The 13,292-nt window shown below is 41.3% G+C and overlaps 1 protein-coding gene across 1 annotated transcript in view; it reads right to left on the minus strand.

Annotated features, from left to right (window-relative positions):
- Window positions 1-13,292, minus strand: part of necab2 (N-terminal EF-hand calcium binding protein 2) — an 80,430-nt gene that overhangs the window by 14,515 nt on the left and 52,623 nt on the right. The window contains exons 3-4 of the mRNA XM_030136610.1: window positions 9,483-9,619; window positions 7,864-7,988 (exon numbers count right to left, since the gene is read on the minus strand). Of these exons, the coding sequence (XP_029992470.1) occupies window positions 7,864-7,988; window positions 9,483-9,619 (262 nt within the window). The remainder of the gene's footprint in view (window positions 1-7,863; window positions 7,989-9,482; window positions 9,620-13,292) is intronic.

Genomic DNA, 13,292 nt, shown 5'->3' on the forward strand with positions numbered 1-13,292 from the left:
TTCTCTTTTCTGTGTTCTCTTGTGAATAAAACGTGGGCGTTTCAGATATGCAAATCAATGCATTCTCTTTTTATTTGTGTGTTAAATGATGTCCCAGCTTTTAAACACAAATATGGACATTTCAGGAGTTTCAGTTGAATGCAACCGTTCCAGGTGACATGCATCATAAATACTTGAGGCTTAAAGGGGTGGAAAAGCTGAACAGCTTTTACAGTGTTATGTAATAAGTTGAGTGTTTATTCAGTTGCGAGGTTCGAATAGTTTTGGATTTTTCATTCTAGTTTAGTTTGATTTAGTTTGGACTTTTTTTCTCTAATTCAGTTCGTTTTAATGCGTTTTTAGAGCAGGTTTGATAGTTTTTATTCGTTTTTGTTTTTTTCTAAATGCTTAGTTGTAGTTCAGTTGTAGTTCAGTTGTAGTTTAGTTGTAGTTTAGTTGTAGTTCAGTTGTAGTTTAGTTGTAGTTCAGTTGTAGTTCAGTTGTAGTTCAGTTGTAGTTTAGTTTTAGTTCAGTTGTAGTTCAGTTGTAGTTCAGTTGTAGTTCAGTTGTAGTTCAGTTGTAGTTTAGTTGTAGTTCAGTTGTAGTTCAGTTGTAGTTTAGTTGTAGTTCAGTTGTAGTTCAGTTGTAGTTCAGTTGTAGTTTAGTTGTAGTTCAGTTGTAGTTCAGTTGTAGTTTAGTTGTAGTTCAGTTGTAGTTCAGTGGTCTCTTTTCTCTTCTTCTCTGTGCTCCTATTCAAATCAATCCCAGACAGGACTCTGCTGCTTTAGTCTCCATGTTTCCAGGTAGAGTGGGGACCAGAAGACGACTGGAAACCACAAGTGAACACAAGTGACGGAGCAAAAAGTGTCGTATGGAGACAGCACAGAAAACTGAGAGAGACAAAGAAATCCATTTAACATCAATCTGACATTGACAAAGACCAAAACCAAGGGAATTTGAGCCAGAATTTTTATAAGTTTTAGTTAGTTTTGTAAACACACAATACAGTTTCAGTTAGTTATGGTTTTTCCTTTTAATTATAGTTTTTATTTATTTCCGTTAACGGAAATGTTTTTACAATTCTACTTTTCGTCATTTCGTTAGTTTTCATTAACGATAATAACCTTGATGCCAACAATGCATGAAAGGGTTAATATTAGGTGTGCAAACAATTTATCAACCATCAATTAATTGTTGATAAGAATTTGCTCGATTAGATTATTAATTGTTGGATAATTGCCCTTTTCCATGTCTTGTCCAAAGGCTCCACAGTCTCTTCTTAAATCTGCCTCCATCATGTCACTGATGCAAACTCCTAAATGTCCGTTTGTTCTAAACTGCTCCTCTTCAGATCCATTTATTTAATTTTATGTCTCTGTTGAATTTCTTTCGTTCTGCTCCATAAATGTCATTGTCTGTTCTGTATCCAATGGTTCAATAAACCAATCATTTAGGAACATGACATGAGTTTTTCATGAAGACCGTATCGAAAGAGAAATTCAGGTTCTCAGAAAAATCAGCACTTATCAATTAATCGTTAATTGATCAATAAAGTCAACCAACTGATGATTAAATGAATCAATGAATAAATGAATGAACGAATGGATTAATGGATAATTTACGTCCCTGGTTAATGTGTGAAATGTGAACGGTCACAGGTGTGCACAGCTGAGCAGCTTTAACCACCAGCTTTGACTCCATCAGATTGAACACCATCATGACACCAGCAGGATGGACCTCCTCATTGGAGCTCAGTCCTTCCTGTTCACTTATTGATGAACCTGTCAGTTCACTTCTTGATGAACCCGTCTGAGCTCCAGGATAAACAGGAGCTGAGCAGTATTTCTCTGACATGTCTCACTCAAGGATACGTGGACACTGTTGACCTGACGCAGACTCCTGTGGAAGGATACGGTAGAATAGACAGGAGGTGATCCGGCTGACAGAGACGTACAGGGACAATAAAGCACCAAGGGCTTCTGGGTAATAAAGATCCTTCTAACAGTATACTGTAAATGATCCTGTAACAAACAACAGTGTACGGTCCAACATACACAGGGAAAAAAAACCCATACAGGGGGTAGAGTGAACAGAACCACTGAGAGAACTGAAAATAAACACATCCAGCGGACCGGATCGACTACAGGTTTGCATGTATTAAAACGTGCAAACTCACTGCACATGCAAAAAAATGTACAAACTGATTGAGTCATTCATTCTTTCATAAATCTGTGATGCATCTTTTATCAGGCAGGAAAACCAGTTTCCCTTCATATAAAGAAGGTTAATTAATTAATTAATTAATGAGGACAACAGAACATTAAAAATCTGCGTCATGGAACCTGTATCAGCATTCGTACTTGGTTCAGGTGACGTTGTGTTGTGTATGATCTGCAGAAAACCGTCTGTGTTCCTGTCAGTTTGGGCGGTGCTGGATCCTCTCCTTCTCTTCTTCTGTTTCTACTCCGGCGTCAAAAGTGTTGAAAGGACGACAAACGTCAGCTTTAAGGGAAACTCCAAATGCACGAGTCAGAATCTGCAGCGGTTTGTTCTCCACACACTGACAAAGGCTCAGCTGATGTGTGGCACAAAACTGGAATCCATTCATGTCGACTGAGTGTAAATGTGACGTATGACGCTGACAGGGGTTCGACTTCCTCCTCATTCACAGTCCAAACATCTGTCGCCTGTCAGAGCGCTGTATCACTCCGCCTGAGAAAATAGAACCCCTCTGAGCTACTGAGATACTGAACAGCAGAGTGGAGATGTGGATGGGCCTGCACCGCCTCTGCCAGCTGTTCTGAACCATTCACCCTTTATTGGGAAAGTGACTATTTTTGGTCATTTCCACAAACGTTAAATATGGGGTCAATCAAGGTTATTATCGTTAACGAAAACTAACGAAATGACCAAAACTAGAATTGAAAAAATATTTTGGTTAACTGAAATAAATAAAAACTACAATTAAAAGAAAAAACCATAACTAACTGAAACTGTATTGTGTGTTTACTAAACTAACTAAAACGGATAAAAATTCTGGATCAAATTCCCTTGGTTTTGGTCTTTGTCAATGTCAGATTGATGTTCAATGGATTTCTTTGTCTCTCTCAGTTTTCTGTGCTGTCTCCATACGACACTTTTTGCTCCGTCACTTGTGTTCACTTGTGGTTTCCGGTCGTCTTCTGGTCCCCACTCTACCTGGAAACATGGAGACTAAAGCAGCAGAGTCCTGTCTGGGATTGATTTGAATAGGAGCACAGAGAAGAAGAGAAAAGAGACCACTGAACTACAACTGAACTACAACTGAACTACAACTGAACTACAACTGAACTACAACTAAACTACAACTGAACTACAACTAAACTACAACTGAACTACAACTGAACTACAACTAAACTACAACTGAACTACAACTAAACTACAACTAAACTACAACTGAACTACAACTGAACTACAACTGAACTACAACTAAAACTAAACTAAAACTAAGCATTTAGAAAAAAATGAAAACTAATAAAAACTATCAAACCTGCTCTAAAAACGAGTTAAAATGAACTGAATTAGAGAAAAAAAGTCCAAACTAAATCAAACTAAACTAGAATGAAAAATCCAAAACTATTGGAACCTTGGTTGGCATCTGTCGTGTACTTGTTTTTATTTTTATTAACATATGACTATAAAAAGCTTTAGTGCATAATGTGTCTGACTGCAGCATAAATAGCTCTGTTTTTTTCCAGCTGTTTGGTCTGAATCCTGAGGGTCCAGTAGAATAGAGTCATCACTGTCACAGCCTGTCTGCTCTGACGGCAGCGTCTGAGTTCCAACAAACACACAAGAAAAAAAACCAACAAAACAACACATGTTTACACAAACCAAAGGAACTGAGACTGGACACCTGAAACCATGTCCAGGAAACTCCAACACACAAAACTCCACTGTGGGTGGAGGTCTGTACTCCAGCTGATGTCAGTCTGCTATCGTACAGTGGGTCTGAACTGTGGAAAAACTACACCGCAGACGGACACAGTTTAAGACACAGCAGATCACTGTCTGATCTGGTCATCACTCACTGGATCAATGACGTCTGTGACAACAGCTGCACTGTGGGAGCTCAGAGACTCCAGTTCTACTGCACTGCACCGACAAACTACTGCTGAAGACACTGCACCAACAAACTACTGCTGAAGACACTGCACCGACAAACTACTGCTGAAGACACTGCACCAACAAACTACTGCTGAAGACACTGCACCAACAAACTACTGCTGAAGACACTGCACCGACAAACTACTGCTGAAGACACTGCACCGACAAACTACTGCTGAAGACACTGCACCAACAAACTACTGCTGAAGACACTGCACCAACAAACTACTGCTGAAGACACTGCACCGACAAACTACTGCTGAAGACACTGCACCAACAAACTACTGCTGAAGACACTGCATTAACAAACTACTGCTGAAGACACTGCACCAACAAACTACTGCTGAAGACACTGCACCAACAAACTACTGCTGAAGACACTGCACCAACAAACTACTGCTGAAGACACTGCACCGACAAACTACTGCTGAAGACACTGCACCAACAAACTACTGCTGAAGACACTGCACCGACAAACTACTGCTGAAGACACTGCACCGACAAACTACTGCTGAAGACACTGCACCGACAAACTACTGCTGAAGACACTGCATTAACAAACTACTGCTGAAGACACTGCACCGACAAACTACTGCTGAAGACACTGCACCGACAAACTACTGCTGAAGACACTGCACCGACAAACTACTGCTGAAGACACTGCACCGACAAACTACTGCTGAAGACACTGCACCGACAAACTACTGCTGAAGACACTGCACCGACAAACTACTGCTGAAGACACTGCACCGACAAACTACTGCTGAAGACACTGCACCGACAAACTACTGCTGAAGACACTGCACCGACAAACTACTGCTGAAGACACTGCACCAACAAACTACTGCTGAAGACACTGCATTAACAAACTATTGCTTCAGCTTCAGCTTCAGCAGCAGTTTCTAACACATGCTGCCATGAAACACAAAAAATGAAGGATGACAACTGGAAATATTATTCTGAACTACAGTTAGTACAGATATTTTATATTTGAAAAGGGAAGCGGACTCATTCTGCTGATGTTTAAACGCATCTGTGTCATTTCGATTTTTAAACAGGATGCGAAGCATCTGATAAATATTTTCACAGTACAACCACCTTCTGGTATGATCTTATTCTTATTCCAACTTTACTGATTTGGAAAACATGTACGGAAGGTTCTGGCATACGTAGCAAAAAATACAATAGTTTCTGTTCCTTCACACATACAACATGTTAGTATGAACAAGCGAATATACACAAACCAGCAGAGATAAGCACACAAACAAACAAACAAACAAACAGTGGTGTCTTAGGCAAAAACAACCATAACAACAAAAACGATGGGGGGTGGAGTCATATCATAAATAAACAAAAAAATCTTATATAATACACACAAATGAGAGTAGAGGGCCCCCCCCAAAGACAGCATCCAGTTTTATTTAGTTTTCCTTCCATCGCAGTCACATCATTATCATCCAGTGCATATTAACTCTGCTAACCCACTATGGGCCTGATTTACTACGATCACAGGTAACAGGTGGAAATGTGCTTGCTCACGCTAAAACATGCGTGTGCTATTGGTTTGTGTGTCAGAGGTGATCAACTAAGATTACCTCCGCAAATGACAACAAGCGCAAAGTGTTGGAGACCGCCCTAATTAAATGAGGATTTTGCTTGCGCTACTGGTTGTTGTCATGGAGACAATGGACTGTATAAACTGCTCTGGGATACGCCAGCACTGATGAATATGAAGATGTTCTTTTGCAACACGAGGGGTGCACAGGTTGTTGTTGTTTATCAGTGGTGAAGTGTGTTATTACCTCCGCCAAGGAGGTTCTGTTTTTGTCAGCGTTGTCTATGTGTGTGTGTGTGTGTGTGTGTGTGTGCAAGGTAAGTCAAAAAGTTATGGACAGATTTGGATGAGGATTTGGGGGAGGGGCACTGATCTGCCTGAGTGGGGGTCTGTGCTCTCTGAGTGCTTCTAGTTGGTGAAATAAATCCCTTCTCTCTGTATGTCGCTCTGCATGGTGAATGTATGGTGAATGAAAACTTTTAAGTCCGAGGGCATGATAAAAAAAAACATTTTTTGTTTGTGTGTGTGTGTGTGTGTGTGTGTGTGTGTGCGTGTGTGTGTGTGTGTGTGCGTGTGTGTGTGTGTGTGTGTGTGTGTGCGTGCGTGTGTGTGTGCGTGTGTGTGTGTGTGTGTGTGTGTGTGCGTGCGTGTGTGTGTGCGTGTGTGTGTGTGTGTGTGTGTGTGTGTGCGTGTGTGTGTGTGTGTGTGCGTGTGTGTGTGTGTGTGTGTGTGTGTGTGTGTGCGTGCGTGTGTGTGTGCGTGTGTGTGTGTGTGTGTGTGTGTGTGTGTGCGTGCGTGTGTGTGTGCGTGTGTGTGTGTGTGTGTGTGTTGTGCAGTCCTTTGAACCCGTCCTGTTCGGCCTTCCTTACACATGCACAAGTGACAGACAGTCAGTCGTCTGTCAGTAGTGGGTCCTGGTCTAATGGTGATGTGCCACTGGTGGAACCGGGCATGGGGGGGGCAGGCCCATAAAGTGTGGGGGGGGGCAAATGTCTCAAATTCTTCTTCTTTTTTTCTCCCTTCACTCCATAAATGCTGCTGTGATCAGATCAGATTGGTTCTCTGCGTTACCTTTGGTTGGGCCTAAGCCCCGCCTCCTCAGTCAGTTTATGGTGCAGCTGTTCCAGTTCAAACCTGCCTTTCAGACGCACTAAATATAGACGCAAAATCTGCCACCGCAACCAGTTTCAGGTTTGGTCAATCACATTGCATGTGCTAAATAAATATTTGCATTTACTCCTCCCAGTAATTTTGCTCGTTCTGGCAGAAACGCCCATATTTCATGTTCATCAGGGTAAACGCTGAATGGGTTACATGAGCTGTTTTGACCATTTGAGAGGCACAAACCTGGGTGTGCCCTGTTCGCAGATCAGCTTCGACGTGTTTTTGCGTGCACAGTCAAGATTGCACGTTTTCACACATGCAAACCTGTCGTGAATCAGGCCCTGTGCGTTGATCTGCTCTGTACTCTGTCACTTCCGGTCCACCAGGCCCTTCAACACTTTGGTCCTTAGTCTGGGACCAGTAGAAGTCAGGAATGGGGTCCACATTCGACAGAAGCACATGAATGTTTGGACACCAGCCTGAGCCCGCAGACAGACACAGAAACACAGTCAGAGCCTTTCACTGATCTGTGCTTCAGCAGCTTCCATCGATCTGTGTGTGTTCGCTGCTCAGTAAACAACACACACAGATGTACGAACAGCGTTTACAGTCCAGCGTTTATATTCCAGCTGTAAAACAGCATCACCAGCACATTTCAGGTGTAAATGCTGACGAGCCTCATGTGAACTCACAGGTGGGACTTGAACTCTTTTCGCTCTGAGCCTTCACCTCTGCAGCTTTAATCCGTCCCATTGTCCTGCTGTTCCCTTTCATCTGAGTTTATCTGCACCGCCTCATTGGCTGGAAGTTTCCATCAGACTTTTGCAGGTGGATGATTGAGAGGGTTTTTTTTTTTAGGATTCAGAATAAAACGTGCAGAGTGGAGAGAAAGAAAGAAAGAGTGGGTGTAATTATTTTGGATGAAAAAAGTGCTGAGTCTGAGTCACAGTCAGACTGATTTCCTCACACGAAAAAAAGACGGAAAAGACGCTAAACAAACGAGGACACGACAGATAGGCTGCAAACATGAGCGCAAGTGTGTGTGTGTGTGTGTGTGTGTGTGTGTGTGTGTGTGTCACCTGCAGCAGTGTTAATGGTCCTCACTGCCTCCCTGGCGCTGACTCTGTTGTTCGGAGGGTAGTCAGGGACGGTGTTGTCGTAGCGCTTTTCGGTCACCCGTGGACTGACCTTAGCAGGTAAATGACTGAAAAAACACAGAAAAATGGAATTCGATCAAATAAAAGAAGACACAGGACTGAGAGGAAATGTACAGAGATCAGCCAAAAACACTGACAGGCACACTGGGTTTAACCCTTTATCAAGCAAGAGACTATTTTTGTTCATTTCCACATACATTAAAGGACACTGAGCCTGTTTACATGACCATATAAAAACTGATATCTGGGCGTAATCCCATAATTGCCGTAATCAATGCAACACGTTTCCATTCACTTCAGAAATGCGATAGTAGAAAAACCCTGGTTTACATGTTTCAGTTTGTCCTGTAATTCTGTCAGGGGTGAATTTACATGTTCTGGAGTTTTCATTTTTTCCCCTGAATGGAGCATTTTTGGACTAAAATACACACTATCCAATAATACTCTGGTTTTTCAAGGGATTTTTTTGGACCCATCCAGTGAATTTGGAAGATCCGTCTCATTTCAGGGTTAAAGGGGCTGTCCAGTCTTTACTATCATCATGTGGGATTGAACTCTTACAACTCTTCTTCTTCTCTTGTTGTAACATCCATCAACATCTGTTTTTGTTTTTACCTCCGACAAAGACGTTCTGTTTTCATGGGGGTTTGTCTGTCTGTGTGCTACATAACTGAAAAAGTTCTGGACAGATTTGGATGAAATTTTCAGGAAATGTTGATACTGGCACAAGGAACACATGATTACATTTTGGTGGTGATGGGGGGGTGGGGGTGGGGGGGCAGTGATCTGCCTTGGTGGAGGTCTGCGCTCTCAGAGTGCTTTTCTAGTTTGGTCATGTGACTCTAGTTGAAAGAAAGAAAAAAGAGGGAAAGAGAGAAGGAAAGAGATAGAGAGAAAGAGAGACGGAGAACAGAGAGAGAAAGAGAGGGAAAAGAGAGAAAGAAAGAGAGAGGGGGAAGAAAGAGAGAGAGAAAGAAAGAGAGAGGGGGAAGAAAGAGAGAGAGAAAGAAAGAGAGAGAGAGAGAAAGAGAGAGAAAGAGAGAGAGAGAGAGAGAGAAAGAGAGCAAAAGAGAGAGAGGGAAAAGAGAGAGAGAAAGAAAGAGAGAGAGAAAGAGAGAGAGAGGGAGAACCCTCTGTCCTATCTCTCTCTCTCTCTCTCTCTCTCTCTCTCTCTCTCTCTCTCTCTCTCTCTCTCTGAAAAACAAACTCAAACTTGATCTGGAATTTGCTTAAACTCTGTCCAGACGCTTCCATCTTTAAAACACATTTGTGTGTTTGATGTTCACATGTTAATATTTAAATGTTTCTGTCACAGAAAATCCACTGTGTCTGTTATCTGAGTTGTTTTTTTTTTAAATACAACTTGGTTCAATTCTTTCAGTGTGTCAATACTTTTGGAACATTTTCAGCGCAATTTCAACAAAACCCTGATAATAATAATGATATGAAATGTTCCTATGGTTCCATCCCTACACACACATGGACACTGCGGTGCCTCCCCCTCACCCCTCACCCCTCACCCCTCACCCCTCAAGCCTCACCCTGATTGGCTGTGCTGCTCGTCAATGGCGTCCACGGCGCTCTCTACGGAGTTGAGCAGAGACTGGATCTGATTGGCCGATTCCTTCAGCAGGAAGCGGGTCACGAACTGCTCCACGTTGGTTCCTCTCTCATAGACCTGAGGAGACAACAACAACAAAACCCTCAGTGTAAAAGTGGATAAAGTTGACATTCATCTGACGGACAAAAACTTCACAAACAAAAACATCCACAAAAAGTGGAACTGTGTCAGCGCAGCGGCAGGAAGTGGATTTGAAACCGAAGTAAAGAAGCGTCTCCTCTCTCCCGTCTTTCACACATCACAGAGCAGCAGCCTTTCCTGTTTCCCCTGCCTTCACTCATTTCCCAGCATGCACCTGTCTGAACTCAGCCCGTACATCCACTGTGACGGTTGAAGGTCTTCTGAAGGTGGACGCCCAACACCGACTGCACGTGAAAACACACCAGCACACTTCAGTCCTTCAGCTTCAGACCGTTCTCACTCTACTCTGCTGCATTTCCCTGTGATCCACCAGACACGGAAACCCCAAAAACCTTTTAGTCTGCACTTAAAGCCCGTTCCCTGGGGGGGTGGGGGTGTAGAAGTGCTGTGTTGTGCTTTGGCTGTATTTGGTTTCAGTTGGTATTCAGCAGGAAAGGCCAGACTGAAATATAATCAACCCCATCACAACAGACGTGTGTGCAAATCCAGCCACATGTCAGTTTTCAGCATCAGTCACAGGTGACGCCTGGTCTGTAAACACTGTTCAGGTCAGAGTTTGAACCAGGAACAGGATCACACTACATTTAATGAACCCTTTAGTGGTCTGAGCCTATTATGGGTGTTTTTCAGTATTTAGGATTTGGCCTTTATATACTATATAAACAAATGTTTACTATACCCATGTTTGGGATCTGTTTTTTTTTTTTCAGCACAAATTCATCTATCTGATCTGATCTCTTATTTTTTTCACTTTAACTGGCTACAGGGTTCTAAACTCCTGTTCTTTCAGGTTCCACATTCAGTCTGATCTGATCTGCAGTGGACCCAACCAGTAAAAGAAGAACAGAAGAACCGAGAAATAATGACAACTGACAATGTTTGTTTTGTTTTAGTGCAAAAAAATCACATTAAATTCTGAAAATCTTTCCATTTCCAAACTCTCCTGTACCAATAAAATGTGACTAACCTGAACAAATGTGTCCAACCTGAAATGTCTGTATTAAATTCAGTCCAGTTTGAACTCTTTTCTTCCTGTTCCTCAGTGTTTAGTGTCTTTGGAGATCTGATCCAGAATGCACATGGACTAATGAGAAGTGGAGGAAGAAGACTGAGAAAATTACACTGATTTATCTGAAGAAATGTCAGTTTTTTCAGGTTATTCACATCTTTTTTGTTTGGATAGTTTATAAAAGTAAGTATTTTCACCATTTAATGGATTTTTTTGCACTAAAACACAGACATTAATTGTCAGTTGTCATTATTTCTAGGTTCTTCTGTTCTTCTTTTCCTGGTTGGGTCCACTGCAGATCAGATCAGACTGAATGTGGAACCTGAAAGAACAGGAGTTTAGAACCCTGCTCTAGACGGTGTTGACTTTAACAACATGAGTGAGAAATGAAAAGAGATACGGCATGGAGTCCCTAAGCCACACTGCTGACGACGTCAACAACTGTCGGAGGAGCTGAAGTTTTCCCATTAAACCGCAGCTCCTGCTCTGACTCTGCCCACCTTATCGCCACCGTTTTAATTATTTAAGCAAATGACTTAAATAGGTACTGTTTGCAGAAGGTACTAAACCAGGGGCTGTCAAACTCATTTCAGTTCAGTTCCACATTCAGCCCAGTTTGATCTGCAGTGGGCTGAGCCAGTAAAATAAGAACAGTGAAAAAAGTCAAATTATATAATGATCAGGTTTACATCTACAACGTTTCCTTAAAAATCTGAACAACATGAACAACTTGAAATGTCTTAAGAAGAACAAGAGCAATTTTAACAATATTCTGTCTCAGTTTATCATTTACACGTGCGTTACAATCACACTAATCGTACAATTGGATTTACTTTTATTAAGACATTTCAGTTTGTTCATATTTGTTCAGGTTATTCACATTTTTTGTAAAAGTATAGTTTGTTAATATAAACATTTTCATGTAATTTTACTTTTTTACACCAAAAAAACAAAGAGAATATTTGAGGTTGTCATTATTTACAGGTTATTCTGATCAAATTTTACTGGTTCTGATGCACTTGAAATCTAATTGGAATGTTTGTGTCTGTATGTGGAACCTGAATTAAAAGGGTTTTTAACACCAGTGATTGTTCATATCTGAAGTGTAATTTTTGCATTTCACAAATTCATCCTTATGGGCTGGATTGGACCCTTTGGCGGGCCGGATTTGGACCCCAGGACGCATGTTTGACCCCTGTGATTTAAGGCTACATCATTAAAAAAAAAAAAAAAAAAAGATGTAAATAACCTGAAAGACTGAAATTTCTTCAGTAAAATCAGTGTAATTTCTCTGTCTTCTTCCTCCACTTCTCATTAGTCCATGTGCATTCTGGATCAGATCTCCAAAGACACTAAACACTGAGGAACAGGAAGAAAAGAGTTCAAACTGGACTGAATTTAATACAGACATTTCAGGTTGGACACATTTGTTCAGGTTAGTCACATTTATTGTAAAAGTATAGTTTGGTAATGTAAACATTTTCATGTAATTTTACTTTTTGACACCAAAAAAAGAAAGAGAACATGTGGGGTTGTCATTTTTTAGGCTATAGGTTATTCTGATCATATTTGACTGGTTCTGATCCACTGGAAATCTAATTGGACTGTATGTGTGTGTATGTGGAACCTTAATTACAAGGATTTGGACACCAGTGACAAAAGCAAAGAGTAACTGACTGTCGGGCAATATTCAAGAAATGTTTTGTGAAAGAGAGCGAGTCTATGAATTACAGGGAAAATGTAATGTAAACATTCATAAAGTACGCACTATGTTAAAAAGTTTCTGTGTGACCATTTGTGGAGGAAAAGTGTGGAACAAGTTGTGTGGAGATAAAACAAATATCAAACATAATTCAGTTTAAAAAAACATAAAGAATTGATTCTTGTGAGGTCCAGTATTTAATAATGACACTGAGGCCTGTTTGTTTATGGAGGATGTTGACCTGATAAATCTGCTGGAATTATTGACTTAAACTGTTGAACAGTTGAGTCTGTTTGTGTGACTGCACTGACATGAACAGACTGGTGTGTGGAATTCAGTTACTGCAGTATGGGTTAGCTGTGGTTCGATGCTAAAATTAGGAAAATAGTAGAGTTTGATTCTTGTATTCAGTTAGTGATAAAGGTGTAAAAGCACTGAGGGGTTGGATTAAATCTGTTTATTCTTCGTCTTCCTGCTCCTTTTGCAAATTTCAGACTTGTATGTGCTGAAGATAGATTCTGTTCATTTAAATGTTCTTTTGTTTTTGTCTTAATTTGCTTTGTTTTGTTTTATTTTGTTTCTTTGCATGTTCTAAATAAATAAATGAATGAATATCTTCAGGGTAATTTTTGCATTTCACTAATTCATCCTGCGGGCCAGACTGGACTGTTTGGCGGTCCGGTTTTGGCCCCCGGGCCGCATGTTTAACACCTGTGTACTAAACCAAACAGGCCACTTGACTGCGTCGATGCACTGACATGTTTGAGTCAAGGGACCCGCTATCGCACATGACAACCTCACGATCAATTGAGTATGCGATCGACCCGGGCGGCCATAATTGACTGCACATGTTCTCTGGAGAGCGGAGTCGGTGGGTC

Source organism: Sphaeramia orbicularis, chromosome 6 (assembly GCF_902148855.1).
Source record: "Sphaeramia orbicularis chromosome 6, fSphaOr1.1, whole genome shotgun sequence".
NCBI lineage: Eukaryota > Metazoa > Chordata > Actinopteri > Kurtiformes > Apogonidae > Sphaeramia > Sphaeramia orbicularis.